The 20,942-nt window shown below is 39.4% G+C and overlaps 1 protein-coding gene across 4 annotated transcripts in view; it reads left to right on the forward strand.

The window, feature by feature from the left end:
• Window positions 1-20,942, forward strand: part of CHCHD3 (coiled-coil-helix-coiled-coil-helix domain containing 3) — a 164,008-nt gene that overhangs the window by 127,236 nt on the left and 15,830 nt on the right. For all 4 annotated transcript variants that reach the window (XM_040594388.1, XM_040594390.1, XM_040594387.1 and 1 more), the window contains one exon: window positions 7,509-7,579. In XM_040594388.1, the coding sequence (XP_040450322.1) occupies window positions 7,509-7,579 (71 nt within the window). The remainder of the gene's footprint in view (window positions 1-7,508; window positions 7,580-20,942) is intronic.

A 20,942-nucleotide genomic window follows, 5' to 3' on the forward strand; every position in this document is an offset into this window, starting at 1 on the left:
AACCTTTTATCAGCTTGGATGACACAAGATCTTTCAGAACTTTATCTGGCTGAAAATCTGAAGATTTTCAGCAGAGAGTAAAACATGCACTTCTGCTTTGAGGTCCCACATGCAGACAAAACAGCTGACCTTCCAAGGTTCTGTAGGAATTTATTTTCTTACACAGACCTTTGAAATCAGAGCTGTCTAGCAAAATAATTCTTCTCCTGCTCCTCCACAATATGTTCTTTAAGCAGCCTCTGCTCTTACTTTTGTTCAGGAAAGATTATTTCAGGGGCAAACATGATGAAAATACTTTTGCCCGTGGTCAGATCTCATTCTTCTCTAGCTGAATTCTAGCATTATTTATACTTGATATGGCTCTGTGTATTTATCAGGGGAAACTGGATAGATTTAAAATTGAATTTCAAGTCCTCTTTTTCTTTAGCTTCTCTTCCTCAATGCCAGCCAACACTTCTTTCTGTTCCCTTCTTTGAAAAGGCTCTTAAAAAGACACTTCTTCCTCAAGAACAACTAATCCTGATCTTTCTATTCAAAGAAGGGTGCTAAGTGAAAGGCATAGAAAATACTACTTGTCACTCAATTTGGTTGCAACCTATATGTTATCTCTAGGCCATAAACACTTAAGTACCTTAACCTGTGGTGGTCCTGTTCAGGTCAATTAAAGTCACACGTGACATTAGTCATTTGACTGAACACTATGAGATTTTGAAGGTTTTTCAACAAAACTCCTCTGAATGGCTTACTGCCTGTATGGTAACTAACACAACATTACAATATTTTTAAAAATGTTGAATAGGTGATTTTGGAACTGCATTTTAAGAATTTTCTTTAGGGAAGCTAAAATTGGGCAGAGTTTGGATGCTTCCTAGGTTCTGGGTTTTGCCATTCCTGTGAAAATGTGCCTAAGCTTGTCTTACTCCAGTTCAGCTGGACAATTGATATTCCTATAAAAACATCCGTTCACACATACATTAAAATAGTGGTTTCCCTCTGACTCAGATTTTGCCAGTCTTACCAAAACCTTCTGCCATACAGGTGGGCAAGTAGAGAAAAATACAGTGTTTCCTACAGTATATTTATCTGTTTGCTGCTGCTGCCCAAGTGCTTGTGAAGGTTGAGGATTACTTGCTCCTTGAGGACTGTCACTCTTGGACTGTCAAAATACATGTTGGCCAGTCCTAAGCCCAGACAGCCAGAAGAACAACCCAAGTACAGTACTGTGCCAGTGTCGCGAGGCTGAGAGGAATAGGTGACTTGAGCTGAGGACATCAGAGGTGCAGCCTGGAAGATGGGGACTGGGTACAGAAGGTTAAAGAGACTGTGAAAAGGCAGGAGTTAGTTAACGGGAGAGTCTCCTCTGGAGATACAGGATAGAGAACACAGTTAAGAATAGACTGAGGGAACAATAAGCTGTGTGGATTGAGGGAACAGAGCAGAGAGCTTGATAGCTATTGGGAATATTAGAATCTGTAAGAGAGTTTGTCTGGCAGAAGTCAAGCCTACCTACTGCTTTGTTAGTTCTGGTAGAACAAGACTGTATTGAAGATGTAAAGCATCGTGATTTCCCAGGGGATGCAAGCTTGGTGTCATGATTTTATGTCATGGCGTTTCTAGCATTTGGTGGATTTCTTTTTTCTCTTCACCAATTATTATTTTTTTTCAAGCTTTCTCTGCTCAAAGAATAACCAACTGCTAAACTTAAATACCTGCAAGTTGGAAAACAGCGGTGTAGAAGGTAGTGGGCTTATTCAGATGACTTGGACCTGAGATGTATTGCCATACCTGCTCCTATAATTGCTGGGGTTCCCCTTTATGACCCAACTTACTCAGGGTGCATGGCAACCATTATTTATTTCACAGTACTGAAACCTTGAAAAATTACTAGTTTCTATTAGGCCTTTCTGTGTTGCCTTTCCCATAATGTTAAAGAAATGAAAATAAATTCCCTAATTCCTGTGCAAGGTAATTAAGGCTAAAATTCTTTATGCATGGAGAAATCATGGTGACTAATGATCGCAAGGGCCCTTTATGCTGAGTAAGAGGCATGGTGAGTTATGCTGAGTAAGGCGTGATGTCTTGGAATCCTTAGCTTTTTCAGGCACTATGTGTCTTGGAAATAGGACTCTTACTCTTTGGTTATGGCTGTTCAGCTGTTCAAATCTGGTGTGGCTTGGTTTTTCCCTGCTGAGAGTCATGGTGGACTTTAGGGCATAACCCTCAGACTAGATTATTGTCATTGTATGTGCTGGAGGATGCCGCGGCATCCCTGTCTGCCTGTTCTGCTCTTAATCCTACACATGTGCCGTTAATACTTGCCACAGTTCTGAGCTGGATGGGTATATGGTCTGGTCCAGTATGTCAATTTTTATTGTAAAGGTGGGTAGTGTTTCTTCAGTCAGTGAGACAGCAGATGAGAAGCATGCTTACAGGTGGGTTAATCTCCCCCAACTTTAGCAGCTTTAAAGTTAATCACCTCTTTTGAGACAGTTATTCAGGCCCCATTGATTTGGCAGCGATAGAATAGAATCACAGGATGGTTTTGGTTGGAAAGGGACCTTCAAGACCATCTAGTTCCAGCCCTACTGCCAGGGGCAGGGACACCTTCCACCAGCCCAGGTTGCTCCAAGCCTCGTCCAGCCTGGCCTTGAGCACTGCCAGGGATGGGGCACCCACAGCTGCTCTGGGCAGCCTGTGCCAGCGCCTCACCGCCCTCACAGTAAAGAAGTTCTTCCTAATATCCAGTCTAGATCTACCCTCTTTCAGTTCAAAACTATTCCTGCTTGTCCTGTCGCTACAGACCCTACTAAAAAGTCTGTCCCCATCTTTTGTATAAGCCCCCTTTAAGTACTGGCAGGTGCTCTAAGGTCTCCCCGGAGCCTTCTCTTCTCCAGGCTGAACAGCCCCAACTCCCTCAGCCCGGCTTCCCAGCAGAGGTGCTCCAGCCCCCGATCATCTCCGTGGGCTCCTCTGGACTCGCTCCAACAGGCCCGTGCCCTCCTTGTGCTGAGGACCCCAGAGCAGAGGCAGCGCTGCAGGGGGGTCTCAGCAGAGCGGAGCAGAGGGGCAGAATCCCCTCCCTGGCCCTGCTGGCCACGCTGCTCTTGGTGCAGCTCGGGGCTCGGTTGGCTTGCTGGGCTGCGAGCGCACCTTGCCGGGCCACGCTGAGCTTCTCGTCCACCAGCACCCCCAAGTCCTTCTCCTCAGGGCTGCTCTATCCATTTTCCACCCAACCTGTGTTGATTCTGGGGGTTTCCCTGACCCAGATGCAGGACCTTGCATTTGGCCTTGTTGAACTTGATGGGGTTTGCACAGGCCCACCTCTCAGGTCTGTCAGGGTCCCTCTGGACGGCATCCCTTCCCTCCTTCGTGTTGGCTGCAACACTCAGCTCGGCGTTGTCAGCAAACTTGCTGCGGGTGCGCTCGATCACACTGCCTGTGTCACCAACAAGGATGTTAAACAGTGCTGGTCCCAGTATCGACCCCTGAGGAACACTGCTCATCACTGGTCTCCACTTGGACATCAAGCATTGACCATGACTCATTGTGTATGACCACCCAGCCAATTCCTATCCATGTCTCCAATTTAGGGACAAGGTTGTCATGTGGGGCAGTGTCAGATGCTTTGCACAAGTCCAGATAGATGACGTCAGTTGCTCTTCCTGCATCCACCAGCGCAGTACACCTGTCACAGAAGTCCAGTAAACTGGTCAGGCATGATTTTTCCTTAGTGAAGCTGTCACCAGTCTCCTCCTTATTCTTGGTGTACCTTAGCATAGTTTCCAGGAGGATCTGCTCCACTATCTTGCCAGGAACATAGGTGAGACTGACTGGTGTAGTTCCCTGTGTCTTTCTCATTTCCCTTTTTAAAAATGGGGCTTATGTTTCCCCTTTTCCAATCAGTGGGAACTTCACTGGACTGCCACGACTTCTCAGGTATGATGGATAGTGGCTTAGCCACTTTGTCTGTCAGTTCCCTCGGAACTCGTGTCAGAGTAGTCAGAGTAATTCATGTCATTCTGAGGCGGGTGGGGTCTACCGGCCAACAACCCCTGTGATTCTGGAGCACACCTCAGTGATCGGTTTAGATGAGATACTTGACTTTGAGGAAGCCAAGGTTTAGTCATCACAAACCAAATTCTTCGCGTTATTTTGATATTGGAAGTCAAGCAACATGCCCACGTTGTGCAAGAACTCTGTAACAGATACAGAAATAGCATCTTCTACATAATCTGGGATGATGATTAATTGCCGTAACGCTGACAGCTCTGTTCCCTCTTGGGATTTTCTAGCATCTTTCATAACACACTTCCTGCAGTTTCATACTTCTTCCAGCGAAGGAGACTGTAAAGGTCTACAGAAAACCATCATTTTGTTACACACCAACAAAGAAGATTTTGAAGAGGGGAGGGTGCTGTTTATAAGTGAAGACCATTTCATAACGCATGTGCCCAAGGGACCTAAATCAATAAGACAAGGGAACTTCATTTAGTATTTTCTACCATTTTAGTGGCTTATTTAGTTAAAAGAACCCTAGGAATATTATATAGAGAGTATATATATCTGGAATGTAATAAACATAGCTGAGCTTTGTATGTTCATGCACACAGGTGCTTGATGCAGAATGGTAAGTGGTATTGCACTTCTGTTCCCTTTCCTCTGCCCTCCCCACCCATGCACGCTTTGGGGAGAAAAGGGTTACATTTGGAACATCTGCTGGAACTGGTGAAGATCTGCAGAGCTATTCTCTGATAGTTTGCCACTGCTGCTAACCTGAGAATTGGACTGTAGCTTTTTTCCTCCACTTTGAATCGAACAGTACATGATTATGCAGACTATATATCCAACATAGATACATAAATGTATTTATCGGGAGACTGAGGAAATTCTTTATGTCAACAGTGCTATGTTATAGCACCGCTTTTTTCTGTATTTAGAGAAATGACCCCTGTACTCTTACCTTGAGGATTAGGGAGGACTTCTAAAAGCAAACTTGATTTCTGGATTATAGAGAATACATCTCTAAAGGAGAACCTGAGTGAAGTTCAAAGGAAGATCTGATCCAAGAAACAAGGCACACTTTATCTAAGATAACAAATGATTTCTCGATAGCTTGAGTCTACTGTAGGATTAAAACTCTTTGGCATAGATAGCAGCTCACTTGATCACTTGAACTACAATTAAAAAGTAGAACAAGTACACTCAGAATATTGTTTTTGTGTCAGAAATGCTCCTTCATGCTTGAAAATTATAAAAAATTGCAATCGATCCTTACAACTGTTGTGTTCATCTTTATTGATCAGGCAAAAGAAAGATAAATCGCAGCCCAAATAAGATTATAGTAAATGTTAGCGTCGTAGGGGACTGTGGGATGATAGAGAGCTATTCATCATCTCGAATGGTGACCTGTCCGCACTCACACCATAGTCAGTGTGCTGTCTAATGGCCTACCTATTGATTTCATCTGCGTCCAAGGAACCTGGATGTAACTGTCATTGGGCAGCTGAGATTGCTAAATGCAAGGAGGTCACTGGTGTGAGGAGGATTTCATTTTCATTTTCTTACTGGCCAACAATGATTTATGAAAAAATAAATGACCCGAAGTTACACGCATGGAAACCTTGATTCTAGTACAAAAGAATTATTAGGTCTGGATCTCAGAAGCAAGACTGCAGTAGACCACCGTGCTCTTTGTGATCTGTGCATGACCTTTGACTGCAGCGGATGTTACATGATTTGTTATAATTTGTGGTAAAATATTAGACTTGCAACACAATTTTACCCGTGTGCGGAGCTGGTATTCTTTTTCAGTGATTTCCGTACATTTCAAGTTTATAATTCACAAGGAAGAACCTTGGAAGATGAAAACCTCAAATGGAAAGGAAAAACATTTTTTTCCTTTTACTTTTGTAGGTAGCGCTGCCTCTTTCTGAGTTTCCATCACGTGTTTTTGCTGTATGGGCTATCTTGCTTGCATTCCTTATAACGTAATTTGACACAGATATATGTTTCTCAGGACATGTTTACTAATACAATGATCAAGAAGACTGTTTCATCTTTGACTTTTACAAAAGAGTGTTCTCTCCAGTTACAGGGTTTGTGATTTTTTTTTTCCCCTAACAATGTTTTAAAGGTACTGCTTTGTCATACGTCAGTATCTTAAATAAATAAAAACCCCTGCTTACTTTACCAGAAATAAAACTGGAATGATGTTTTCCATGGACTGCATTGTGCCATCCATTTATGTTAAATATTTTAAACAGGCAAAATCAGTGTTGTGGCATGAATAAGTGTAATCCATGGTATAAATAGGTAGGTCGTTAAAGTAAGGATTCGGAATGTTTTCTGTGTAATCATGCAGTGTATGATTGTAAGAGTTTTGTTGCCATGTTAACATGACTCCCTGGGATGCCAGATGACTCAAGAGCTGCAAAGCTACGGAAGAGTTCTTGCAAGTGCCAACAAAACCTTTGTACCTCTCCATGACCTGTTTCCCCACCATTCAGGGAAAAATGGTTTGAGAGAAGTTTTGAACTGCTTTAACTTTTATTTATTCCTCCAACTGAGAAGCCAGGTGCCTTAGTTATTACATCTTAAGTCCAACTGTGCTAAGGCTATAAAAACCTCTTGAAAAATACCAGGTATATATTATCTAGACTTGAAGCATCACAACATTATAGTGATTTGTCTTTGAATATCCTACGTCCCACTGAGAAACTCTGCCATTTTTAAGTATAGAAAAGCTCTGTTGCTTGATGATTCAGTCTTGTCTTGCCTGCATTTTGGAAATTAATGATTTGGTGGAACTGAATGAAAGGCATTCCTGGGTTTAGGGGAGATGAAAATATGTTCTGAAGCTGCCTGATTTTAAAAATTAAAAGTAGCAACTGATTGAAGCAACCTGCAAGTTTGGAATATTTAAGTAACTCACTGTGAGAGACATTATCAAGGCAAAGAGCAAAAGAGAAAGTCAAGCTATAGTTAATTTGTTGTGCAACTTTGAAGTTTGACTTGAGTATCACCTGCAAACTAGATGGGGATATATATGTAAGGAACACAGACACAGACAGGCAAAGAAATAAGACTTCAGTTTTTGGTGGGTTTTTTTTTTGGTTGGTTGGTTTTTTTGTTGTTTTTTTGGGTGGTCTTTTGTTTTTGTTTTTGTTTTTTGTTTTAATGGAGAAACTTCAAAGGCTCCAGCAGCACCTAGTGCTAAGTATGTGCTTCTTTCCTCATGTGTCTTTATAGTTTCCTCCCTAAGAGCCATCTCTTTTGCATAGCCTTCTAGAACCAAGAGGACATACTTATATAAAAAAACCACCAAAAAAAAGTCATCTTTGAAACTTTGTAGAACACTTGATTTGAGGGTTAGGTTTTGGGCAGTTTTGGAGCAACTTAAATTGATAAAATATCCAAATTAGCTTTATTTACTAGATATTTGCATGCATATAAATTATATTAAATCTGTTGTTTGTTTTGTTGTTTGTTTTTTTTCCCCAATTTTCCAGAGTGCCCAGTTCTACAAAGTTACCACGGAGCAATACCAAAAAGCTGCCGATGAAGTGTCAGCTCGGTTCAAGTAAGTCTTCCTTATTGTTATTTTTGAGTCTGGCAGCTAGATGAGTTCTGTACATAAAAATGTACAATAATTCCCTTCCCCCTCTCATAGATCCTATCATTTTGTGCTGTTTATTGAAATGAAAGAATTTGGAAGAATTTGGAAGCCAGTACATAGCAACCATAAGCTGTATAGAAATTGGATGTGCAGTTAGTAGTATACTAATTAATTTGTATTTGATAAGATACATGAAATATTCTAAAATTGTATTTCTTAACATTTTTTCTCTAATGGAGCCCCCAAAATGTAGTTCCAACCTTGCATTAAAATAGTATTCATCCTACGCTTGCATGATGTGAAAGGATTTAAATTAGCAACTTCACTTTGCCCTTAACAGTGAAGGTCAAATTAAATAATTTTTATTAGTCCTGAGGATGGTTAAATGAAGATATAGTAATTGACGGATCAAAGTGACTCTGACCCTTAGCCTTGGACTCTTCCCTCTCTGCTGGTTCATCCATTAGGCAGAAGGTTGAATTTATCATTTTAGTAAGGATACAGAGAGAACTTTTTACAACCTTTTTGTCTCAGCAGTAACTAAGAAATACTGCATAAAATGAATTATTCTGTAACAATTTTTAGATTTGTGGAGGCATTTTCTTTTGGCTTGCATTTGAGTCGTTTTGGTTTTGTTTTTTTTTTTGATGAGTAAGAAGAGAAAAGGCCTTTTTGAGCTACTGATAATGCTATAAATAAAGTTCTTAACTGTAAGATAAAAATAATTTTATCTCTTAATATCATGAATTGTTAAGTATTATCTAGAGTATATATGAAGTCTTTGTATTGGTTAATGGTGTAGGGTATATTGAGGACTGAATTCATCTGTCCTTTAAAGAAAAGGGACAGGACGACCATTGACTCAAGGTCTGATTTAAGCGTAATTTGGAGGGCTTGGTGTGGTGTTATTCATTGTCATGTTTTTCCATCTGTGATAAGATTCCCATCAAGGGGGTATCTTTCCTTCCTCTGTTACAGTGGACTATTTTCAGCTTTTTGAAATCTAATTATTGCCTAATCTCACTTTCATTATTCCAAAACAAGCTTTTGTTGTGTTTTGAAGCACTAGTTGATAGCTCTGGGCAGTTATTGTGGCCAGATGTAGGAAATGGCTTTGGGTTTGATTTTTCGCCATAATATACAAATAATTTTCTAAGTAAATCAAATGCTTTTGGGTTCATTCTTGCATAAATGGAGCCAGTAGATATAGCAGGGGCCAGTTCTTCGCAGCAGGCAATATCTAAGAATTTTAAGAAAACTGTTTTGAAGGATATTTCAGTCTACCTGCATAAACCAAAAAATATTTACTGTAGAGGGATTCAGAGAGGGAATCAGAGATTCCTCACACCTAATGAGACTGGTCTTTTCTTGATTTTCTAGAGATTAAAGGTATAAGTAGAAATTTGACTAGTCTTGCTGTAGTGGCATTACTGAAATTGCTGTGCTGCTTTTGCACTTCAAGCCAAATTTCCTGAAAAATTATCTGGAGCTTTTTGATTAGTGGAACCAGTTTTGGTCCGTTGCCTTAAAAAAAAAAAAACAAAAGGAAAACATGAAAAGAAAAAGGTACCTGAAGTATGTACGTAAATTGTAGTAGATTTGAGAAAGTGCATGAAATATCACTATTACTTTACAATTTAAGTTTGCCTTATATGCAGTCCTTTTAAATCCCATGTCTTTTTAATGAAGGTTTGAATTCAGCAGATGTTATTTTATCCCTGCCTTTTGTATGTAACTTGATGGTTAAATTATGAATGATTTAGTGAAGCCTAAAGATGATGCTCTTTTCCTGTCACCAGGCACTTCTCATGTTCAGTTTAATTGCATGTGCAGATTGAGGACGGAGTTTCAAGCAATAGTGTTTAAAGAGCTTGTTTAATTGGCTGTAAAAAAAGAATTAAATAAGGTTGAACTGCTAAATTTTGTTAATGCGTAAACTGATGTGCTGCATGTCAGTGTGATTTCAGGTTCTAAGTGCAAGATTAATAGATCTAATTGTGGTATTATTACAAAATAGTCTCACTTTATGTAAAATGTGTCTCAAATTAGTTACTAAGTTTTATTGAGATAACTTGCATTTCTTCAACTTTTTAAGCTACATCTCCTTCAAGAGCTAAGAGGGGTGGATACTTACTTAAATATTTCCTGGATTTTCCTTTTCCTTCCTCTGTTTAGTCCCTGAAATTACATCAGCTGTGGCTTCATCGGTCTTCAGGGGTAATTCACCCTATTAAAAAGGGAAAAAAACAAATATCCCATATAGTCTTGTATTAGAGAACTGGCAGGTCTTCTGTACTTTGTCTGCAGCCCTTATTGATGCCTGCTTATTACCTTCTCCAGCGCTGCCTGGATTAGACTGATATCCCAAATGTTCATGATAAATGTTTTATCTCTGTGAGGTCCTGATTCACATTGATCAAATTCTGAATTATCAAATGGTTCATCTCTTTAAGACACTAATTCACATTGATCAAATCCTAAATGACCAGGTTCAGTCAGTTCCTGCAGTACGCAAATTACATTAAAACAACATTACTAGATCATGCTGCCTTTTCTAATGTAGGAGTTATGTTACCCGCAGTTACATTATAACCAGAATTATTATATTATGAAGATGTCTGTGTTATAATGAGAAGTTTACACAAGAAGAAAAGAATGCAATATTACAGGAAGAGCCAGGCTTTGGGCAAAGATTTGAACTTTTACTAATGAAATTGTACATTTGTGTGGTGGGTTTTTTCCTTAATTTGAAGGGCGGGTAGCGGGAAATTCGGCAGCTGTGGTGGTGACATTTTATTCCCCCATGGTGTCTAGAGCCAAGTAACGTCTTGATTATTCATTTAGGAATAGAGTAAGCGGATAGGGCAAATGCTGCCTAAAATAAATGTTTTTACTTTATCTTCTGTGGGTTTTGAATCCTTCTGGTAGATAATAGACTTCATAGCTGTGCACTAGTGCTTTTTTTTTTTTACAAAATATTTTGCCGTTCTTCTCCTGCTCCACTGCTGTCTTACAGACAACGTGGAGTTGCTTCTTGCTGCTGGGCTCTTGGCAAAAACAGTCCCTAGCTGGCCAGATTGATAGAAGATCCAGGTCCTCTTTGGGGATCACAACAAAGCCAAATTCTGGATCTTGTGCATCATGGCACAGGGTTTATATGTGTTTGTATGTTGATAGACTCCTGGATGAAATTACCCAGTGCTACCGGTTTTAATCATGGAGGATTCTCTGCATCATCTAGTGGCTTGGGGGTTTATTCTGAATTACAGCTTTTGGTGGTTTTATTCCCTTACTATGAGGCTTTTGATCATGAACCTTGCCATCAGGACAAATGCGTCTTGGGAACTGAAGGTGCTCATTTGATTAAACACAGAAAGGTTTGGGATTTGTTCAGGCTGCTTCACACACTATGATCTTCACACATTTGAGACGTTTTAAAAACAGTTTTACAAACCAAATCAATATGTTTCATTTGATCCTCAATCATTTCCATTGCTCTGATCGCTGATGGAAAGGAGAGCTTGGTGCTAGCCAGGCAACAGACTATTACAACCTTGAATATATGTTCAGCAGGGGGTTTAATTCAGGGTAGAGTGAACGGGGAGAGATGACAAAACATCAATGTCTTGTCTTGCTTTAATTGGTGACTTCTGTAGCATGAAGCTTTGTTTATTAATGTTTACTGAAAATAAAATTTAAAGCAGTTACATTTGTTTATCTGTAAATACATAGAACCATGAGGAGTGTTTCCTTTAAGTCATGTTTTAGCTAATATTCTTTAGAACTAGGAAGTGAAGCTGAGAAGGTCTGTAATGAAGCCACGTTAAATGAATAACAGTGACACTTTGATCTTCAAATATAATTGTCTCACAAAGCAGTGATGCCAATTTTCTGGATATTGGGGGAGGGGGGGAGCAGTATAGAGAGAAAATAAGGTTTTTAATGACAAATTGGGATAAGACCAGGAAAGGTTAATTTCACTGTTCTCATTACCTTTCTGGTATTGGGCACATATGGTGAATTTTAAGGGACTCTTCCGCACTATCTGTAAATTAGGAATATTGCTAGTTCCTTGATCTTCAGTAACTACCATGTTGTACTTGCATACTGCTGTAACATAGATATCAATTTTGGAGATATCCAAACAAATAGCTCCTGCTTCGTTTCTGCTTGTACAGATCCAACTCGTGAGAAACTTTCAGTTTCTAGCAGTTCCTTTTGCTACTTTAATTAACTTTAAAGGACTAAAGTTAAACGTACAGTTTATAAATTGTTGGTGAAATACTACATAGTATTTTTCCAGTGACAGAAAATAGAAAGCTATTTAGAAAACCTTGGACACAGCCTGCAGGCTTGCCTTCTAGTTGAGCTGTCTTTGCTCAGCCAAAGACGATGGGCTCTAAATAGAAACATCCTGAATTAATCTTTTCTCTTACAAATATAGCACATGTATGCAGTGCTTTGTCATGAAACAATCCTGTCTGTATTGTTTGCCCTGATGATACTGTTGCTTGTAGTATTCTTGAATTCTTTTTTCACATGTTACAGCTGAGGTTGATGGTCCCAAGTTACCCACAACATCCTGCGTAAAGGTGAGCCTAAGGCTGGTATGTTTGTAAGTTAAGCTGGAAGGAGTGCTTAACTTAATGCTGGCATTAAATACCGTCAACTCAGCTTAAACCATGGAGCTTTTGTTTAGCAGCAGGAGGTACCTGAGGAGTCTTATTTCTCTTTCTTTCTACTCTTCCACACTATTCCCTATTTATTCCCCAAGGCTGCTTCACTGTGTAGCTGCACACACAGCTGTGCTGACACCGTGCAGAGGCTGGCATAGCTGTGAGAGTTGCTTACATTGATTTAAGCAGCACTCTTGTCTAATATCTAATGGCATTACACTTAATAAGCAAAGTGTAAATGGTGTTTTGCAGAGTGGGTGTGGTACTGTCACCCCTCTTGGGTTTAAATCAGTCCAGGTTCATAACATGTAGAACTGCTTCAGATGCGAAGAGAAATTGATGAAGAGACTACAAATCTTTTTGGTCTCTGTTATTTATCTTGTACATCCAAAATTCTGTTCCTTTTGAACGCTAAAGGAATAAAACAGAATCTGTTTTCTTTGCTCACTCCTTTCAGCCAGTACTTGGTGCTGTACCAAATATTATTTTTCAGACTCAAGTAACACATACTGCCAGCAAACGTTATTATTGGCTAAGGTGCCCTAACTGGAATCTAAATAAATTGAAAAGCTTTAAAACGCTGTGTATGCCCAGTGGTTGCAACACAAAGGTGTACCACACTGGGTCATACTTACAGGGAAAGGGTGCCAGGCAGTTTGAAGATCTGGCGATGTGAAGTCCATTGACAGCCTCCATGACTTGGTTTGCACCCATTCAAGACAAAGCTTTCTATCTAAATATAAATTGAAATATAAGGACTTGTGTTTTGCGACATAACTTGGTTCTGTACCAAGGACTCTACCTTACCAGAGGGCTGCTGTGGCAGAGCTCATTCAAGCAACATGTTTGACTTTCTACTACTACTTTGTGTAAGTGATTTTGCACTGATGCAGGATTCCCTCAGCTGGTGAAACCCTCTACACCGTGCATGCCTTGTGCTTGCCTCTGCGTCAGAGCAACAAAGCAAGAGCTATGTATTTCTGCCTTTCAGATAGAGTTGCCAGTTTCTTCACCAGCTTGGCTTGATCAAGGGACTTTGTTGGTCAGTAGTTACCCCCGTCTCAGTTTCTCTGCAACCTATAAACATGTATAAGAGCATATCCTTTGAACAGCTTTAGAATAGCAAAATTCTATAAACCCTCCATTCACTATATTTACCTATGCAATGATGATCACTTCATAAATGACAACTTTAGTTTTCCCTGCAGCAACATAGATGCTTAACGTTCTTCCTTTGATCAATACAGTGCATTAGGAATGAGAGTACTCGACAGAGCTGGATGAAATATTAATTGTACACTTTTTAGCTAGATGCAGATTTATTCCGAACAAAGTGGGAGCAGGGGATTCTGGCATAATATCTGTGTGTTTTTCTGTTAAGCCCAGAATCATGAGTCTGTTTGCATGGGGATGTGTATTTTCATTGAAATATTTGAGCTGTAATGTGAACTTTAAATGTGCTTATTTGGTCAGGAGATAGGTTTGAAGCATTGAATGTGTTTTTTGAGCATTATATTAACTTTTAAAATCCATTATTCAAAATGTACATAGCACGTTAATTTAAGAGGGCTAAGGCACTTCTTCCCATGTTTGCCATAATCCTTTTTTGCCTTTTGTTTCCTTTCTAGAAATAGTGGGTACATTCATTAAAGCTCCCCTTAGGCTATCACCAGTTTTTCACACAGTTAGATACTTTTAGAGTCTGGAATGGAGAAAACAATCTTTAATTTCAGTAAGCACAAGATTACAACTCGGATTTTTTTTATTTGATATGAATTAGTATTTAAAATAATAAAATATTTTCTAGAAGGTAGGATAGGTATAGTAGGATAGTTTTTGTAGGATAATGTTATAATAGGACAACCATGTGGACAAACATGCCTCTTTATCCAGACATCCCTTTAATCTTCAGGTGAGTCTGGTTGATGTGTTTGAAGGGGGAAGCATGTGCTTGTGTTTCAGGCACACCATAGGTTTTCTATATTTGCTTACATAGAAACACTTAAGTAATTTTATAGACTTCCTTACGAAAGCAAGTGAGTGAAACTCTTCCTTCACGCATCGGCGGCCAACAGTTAAATTGGCATGTTCCCTAGTTTTCTGTGCTGGTAATCAACCAAGTCCCCTGAAAATTGATGGATGCACTCATTAAGGACAGTTCTTGCTGCTGGCTGCAGTTTCATGAGCCACTCACAACTAGCAAGGGCTGACTCTTCACAGCATAGTTGGCATGTAACGCTTTGCAGTGGTACATCTGGCTTTGTGCTCCCTTTCAAGGACTAAAGCCTCTTGTTTTAATACGTTAAGCATCCTTTGTTGGGATTTTGGATAAACACGAGTAAATGATTTCCCAATTACAGTGTTAAACCAAGAAAGGTTAAAACCCACAGTCTCTTCTCTTTATTATTAATTTGTTCTGTATTTTGTAATCTTCTGTTGCTGAGACTAATACTTTTCTGAGGGTATTTTTTATGAGGCCAAGCCATCTGTAGGATCAAAGCCTACCAATTTCACAGCCCCCACCTCAGAGCACACAGCAGCAAACCTCTCTTTCTGGATGGCACCATGTTTTGTGGAGTTGATGGTATGACTTCTTAAGGAAGCATACACCTGTTTCTGGTTACAGGGTGAAGAATAAGTTGCCAATTATCTCTACATGTTAGGACATGACATTTCACATTGCAGGAGCTTGTGCTGTTTAGGTAGGGCCCCCAACTTTGTAACCGTCAATTCTGAAATCCTGGGCTAGAAAAAAAGCAATCCTTGATCAGTCACTAATATTTGTGCATGTGCAAGCTGCGGGAAGGGAGGTCAGTGCCACCGACCTTTGTTTTCCAATCAGAGCTCTTGAACAAGATGAAATGATCAAAGTAGGATGCCAGTACATCAGCATGATCTTATTACTTTGGAAGCTGCATGCACAGATGCTGCTGTTACTGCATCAGGCATCCCTGATTTACATTCATAACACCTCCATCACAGCTCGTTTGCTGCTACTTGTAATTAACCAGTTCTTCCTCCCCACCCCCCACCCCTTCCACTAGTGTTGGGCTAAATCCGGGGAAAAAAAATAGACTGCAGTATTCTGCATAGACTCCAACTAAGTGAAATCACACTTGTAAAGCCAAAGTATACATTAAACATTTTGGGGAATAATATTAAATTGTATGCTTTGTTGCAAAGTGCTGTCATACTCAGAAAATAAGGTTTGTAAAAATACTATTAAGATGTCTTCTAAAGTAGTTAAGCTTGTTGTTGCCTCCTGGTACCCATGAGATTAGTTCAAAAGTAAAACTTTTAATTGCTGGGAGTAAAAATCATTACTGGACTTGAAAACTGTGGCATCCGGCAGGGTATATTGCACCTACTTTACTCTGTGGCTAAAAGGTCAAATAGCATAAAAAGACTAAATGGTATTAAAAAATACTTCATTTATTTTTTCTGCTATGGGAAATAGGTAAGATGTTAGGCATGCAGAGAACAGGTGTTCTCTAATAGCTCCTGCACTGAGCAGAGCTGCACTTTTTTTGCAGTTTATCTCCCATTATTGCTTTTTGTCTTTCTGCTTGCTTAGGGCAGTCTAAACTGAGATGAATCTCAATCAGATTTGGGCCTTGGTTAGCAGTCAGGGTTTCAGCACAAGGTGTTGGTCAGGCCTGGGGTGTTCAACAAGTATCTCCGTATCTCCCAACGCTTACCCAGCAAGCTGTTGCTGTTTCATTTACGTTTTTAAAATCAAGACCTTATTCTCAAAACATCCAAACAGCAGAAATGCTGCTGGTACCAGAACCAGATCGCATTTGTTTTACGCTGGTCCTCACATGTTTGTGTCTCAGCACACTGCAGATGTTGGCAATGCAAAGTACAGCGCTGCAGCTGGCAACATCTGGAGAAGGGGCTGCTCCAGTTCTTGGCATCTGGGAGGGTGGTACCTGGGAGGTGACAGGGGATTATCATGTTGCGGTGTCACTCCTCTGTTTTGATAGAGGAGGAAGTTCATTTCTTTGCTGTCATTCTGTGCTGCTAGCAGACTCAAACAAATAGAATTGTGCCAGGTTGCACTTGATTAATTCTAATTTTTTGTTGAATAGAGCAAAATTGTGCAGCAGGCAGTTGGCAACATGTATGCTGCATGGATGTTGGATCATGGAGAAGCCTTTGTAGGTCTGCCTACGATTTATGCTTTTTAATGTATTAGAATGCCTAACAAATTGCCTGCCTAATGTAAATTTATCTTCAATTAGTCCACTTATGTGCTACTGTAATAAAAATAATGAAAGGGCCTGTGTACATGTAACATAAGTGTGTCCAGTTATCCCTGAAGGTTAGGGGACTTGACTGAGGTCAGTGGGGTATCTGTGCCGAATCATGTGGTCCAGAACTAAGTGATTAATGACTGCCATTTTTTACACAAACCTTATAGGCCCTTCTTCCTAACACAGTATAGATTTTTTCAGTGACCTGATTGGTTTGGGTCTCATCTACAGGTAAGAGGTTATAACGGTTCCCAGACTTTGGTTTTCTGTCTTGACCAGAATCAAGCAGTGCTGTTTTGGCTTTCTTTGTTCATCCCACCAGTAGCACTTCCAGCATAAGACAATTCTGTGTTTTAAAAATGTAATTGTGTTTCTTAAGCAGTTCCATTCTCCAGGAATTGACCAGAGCACCAAAACGTACTTTTTCGTATGGCTTTGAACAGGGAAGCAACCTGAATCCTGCTCTCATGAGCATTACTTCTTTCTACCCCCAAAAGTTTTATTAGTTATTCTCCTTTGATCAAAGAAAATTTGACATTTTGATAACTGAATTCTAGACAGTAGCTGCCTTTTGTAAATATGATCATTTTGAAATTATTTCCCAGAAGTTACAAGTCTTGAAAAAGAAATTCTTTCTCCTTTTATCTTGAACTTTCCAGCAAGCTTTCCCAGTGGGGATCTCCAAACACAGCTGTGTAAGTCAGTTCATTGATCAGAAGGTAGATCTGCAGTTACACACAGACCAACTGGTGTGACTGTACACAAACTTTGCCCAGAGTATTGCACCTTCCTTGGCATAAGGGACTGAAACTCTGATCCATAGACTGCAAAATCCTAATTGTAACAGGGCTCTACCTCTAATGGCTCATAGAAAATGATCCCATTGCCTTTAGGCATTTAATATTATGTTAGTCTGCCGTGTTAGCCATGGAGCTATGGGTTAGTTGGAAGTACTCGTGTCCAACAAGATCGTCTGTCTCTTTAACAGAAAATTCAAGTTTTGTTTTATTTCCCTAGGAATACTATGCGGTTATTTATTGCATGTCCTTTACAGGATTTTTTTTCCTGATATTCTGCCCCTAATTTCTGTAAATTTTGACCTGTTATTCTCAATACTCCTTAATGCAAAATGCTAGATTATTTTCTGAATGTGCTTTTTGCTTCTTTCAGTGGTTATCGCTGCATTTTTAAAGCATGAGTCCTGATGTCTATGGGAGTAAATGCATATATTTGTCATGAAATGTCCTAACCAATTTCTTGAAGGCTTTTGCAGTATCTGATAAATGTATTCTTATATTTCCTTGAACATAAGCTTCATTCTTAAGCGAATCAAAACTCTTTTCCTGCCATTTTTGAAGACGTGATTTCCTAAATATTTTTGTGTTGGCATTTTAAAACATTTTGGCTTTTATAGATGTGACCTGATATTTATGTTCCATGCTGCATACTTAGAAGCATGAAAAGCAGACAGCCTTCTAACCCTAAAAGAACATAACAAGACACAAAGCTGGCTTTTCTCTGCATTTTTCCCCATTACTCTTTATGGAGCATTTAAGTGTTAGTGGATTTTGTCAATTCAAGTGCTGTGTGCCTCTACAGAGGATCTATACCTGAAACTGGAAAACAATGTTAAAAAAAAATAAATCATAAAGATGCACTGTCTCTCACTCTCCTCCTTTTCCATTCATCTGCCTGCAATATAAAATCAATGTATAGCCCTGAAACATTTAAAGCACACATTTAAGTCTGGGGAAAGGAACTGAACAAAATAGATAGAACTAATGTGTGTATCTTTACGGAGACCACTGGAGTGCTGTGTCTGTGGCTATAAACTTTATAAAGACAGACTCCTCTGTCAAGGGTCTGTTAAGACAGATAATATTCTGTAGCAAATGCTGCACTGTGCCATATGCATTACTGGAAGCAAAAGAAGATCAGGATCGAAAGGTTTTGCGAGAAAGGCTTTATAGATCCATGTGTAACAGACTACCTCTCTGTCCACACTGCTTTACTGTTAGGGAGATCTTGCTCTTTCATGGGCTGATGAAATGCAGTCCCTTTTCTTCCGTCACATATATTCTTTTCCCTTTGCCTTGACTAGACACGGTAGTTTGGCAAAAAAATTGTTGTAACCCTCTCAATAAAAAGATGCAGTCAAACATGGTCAATGTAGATTTTAAAAACAAGTTCTTTATAGATAAATTCAGTGTCAAATGAATCCAGTTCACCAGCTCTTCTGTACTAAACATTTTAACTTCTTTAGGTAGAGAAATTGCAGATATTTTGTCTACAACAAATTTTGGTGGCTTTTCAAGATAATTAAGGATAAAGCTAATCTATGTAATGGCTGTATCCTAAGTTCTCTTGGTTTGAAACCTGGAGGCTTGTTACTCCTCTCCAGTTGCGTAGCATGGCACTGCGTGGGGCAGAAGTTGTCTTCAAGTTCTTCAGTACCTGGTTAACCTCATGTTTAGTCAGATAACATTATTGCTGCTTTTTGGATCCTTGCAGTACAGATGTGTGAAGGTCAAACTCCACCATCTCCCTCTTGCTGTGCATATGCATTATAAACTGATTGTTTTCATATAATATCTAAATTAATACAAATCAGGCATTCCCCCTTCTCCTCTAAGAGGGTGCGTGTACAACTGAAGTAAGTTTATTTATTCTCTCAGATTCTGAGTTCAGTGCTTGCATATAAAAACACTTAGTCATGTGGAACTCTTCTAGAAGGAACTACTGAAATACTGATAATTTGCACTTCCTACTATAGTTTCTTGAACGTGATACGCATTTTCCTGGGGTCTCTGTTTTGTGTGTGAAAATGCCTATTGTAGTACAATATACATTTCTCAAGCTAGACCCGCTGTAATCACTTTATCATATATTGAAAGACATGAGAAAAGCAGTTATTTCTTTAAAACTTTCCTTGCCACTTAACATGAATCCCAGTTTCAAGCAATTTAGGAGATCCATTAAGCCACTGGGTTGCTCCTATGCATGCATTAGTAACAGGCTTGGTGTAATACGGAACCGACTTGCTGTATCATGGACACATTTATGAAGATTGATAACAGCCAGGGTTCAGTGTTAACTTTTATTGTCAACCAGGCTGCAGGAGAAACTGCCTAGTATTGCTTTTGCTTTGATTTATGAAAAGGTTGCTGCATGAAAAAGACATCACATAAAATAGCTCTGCTGGCAGTAGCATTATAAAATAGGGCTGTAAGTAGACCAAACAATAACTAACTATAATTATGTTCATTATTGTCTCTCCCGGCTCTCTGTACCTTTGGTAGGGTGCTTGCACTCACTACCACGTTAGCTTTAAAGTGGACTCACCTTTTCCACGAAGTAGGATGAACATGATAAAATCCTGCCGGTTTATATAGGCAGTACCCCCAAAGGAGACCTTTGTTGTTTGTGGCATGAAATGAAAGAGGTCATTTAAATTTTACCTACTTGCAGAAGTGATACAAGGAAGAGGAAAGGTCTTTAGAAAAAAATGCTGTTTCTGTTACAAATTCTATCACTGAGGTATTTTGTCCTAAATTGTTACTGTTCTCCTGTCAGGGTTATTTCAGACTGTATTATAATTTAGACCCCTTTAAAGCCAAACCCAAAAATGGCAGCGTGATGGCAAATATCACCAGTTTCCATCTGTAGATGGGAAGAATTATTATTTTCTTTCTCTGAGCCTAGTACCAGCCTTTGTAATGAGATGTGCCACAGCAGGAGGAAGTTGAATTCTTCAGTTGGCAGCAATTAGCAGTAAAACTTCAGTGAGAACCAGTTGAAATCAAGGAGCATGACCTAACTGGGAAAAATTTCAGTGGTTGATCTAAAGTTTGTCAAAGTTGAGATACTTTAACTTAAAAGCGTTCTACTACCAAACTACCTGAAGACCCTGGCAAAAAAATTGCTACTTAAAAAACATCTGATAAGGTTATAAAATAGGAGGCATCTGAATTACTTTCTTGGATCAGACTGAAGTTCCATTAGATAACCCATTGTCTAATTAATGCTGCCAGTACACAACAAATGTGTAAGGAGAGAGCTTTGTAAGTTCTTTGTGAGTTGGTAATGATGTTTCCCTCTATTTTCCAGTGTTAAACTGCTTTCCAGGTGCCATCATGTCTTACAATGGTCTCAGGGAAGCATCCGGCAGTAGGCAGTGAAAAATTATGACATTAAAAATAATGAAAAAATATGAGTGTTGTGCTTTACAAATCATCTCTCTAAGTTCAGTTCATGATATGTTCATCGTGAGTGGTACATTTTCCCTACTAGGATGCTAAAAGGGGTGTTGAGAGCATTATGTTCTAATATTTCTATAATACATTGTATGAGCACATTAAAACTAAGTTACATTATAGCAAGGTCCAGTACCCACTT

Source organism: Falco naumanni, chromosome 5 (assembly GCF_017639655.2).
Source record: "Falco naumanni isolate bFalNau1 chromosome 5, bFalNau1.pat, whole genome shotgun sequence".
NCBI classification, from domain to species: Eukaryota; Metazoa; Chordata; class Aves; order Falconiformes; family Falconidae; genus Falco; species Falco naumanni.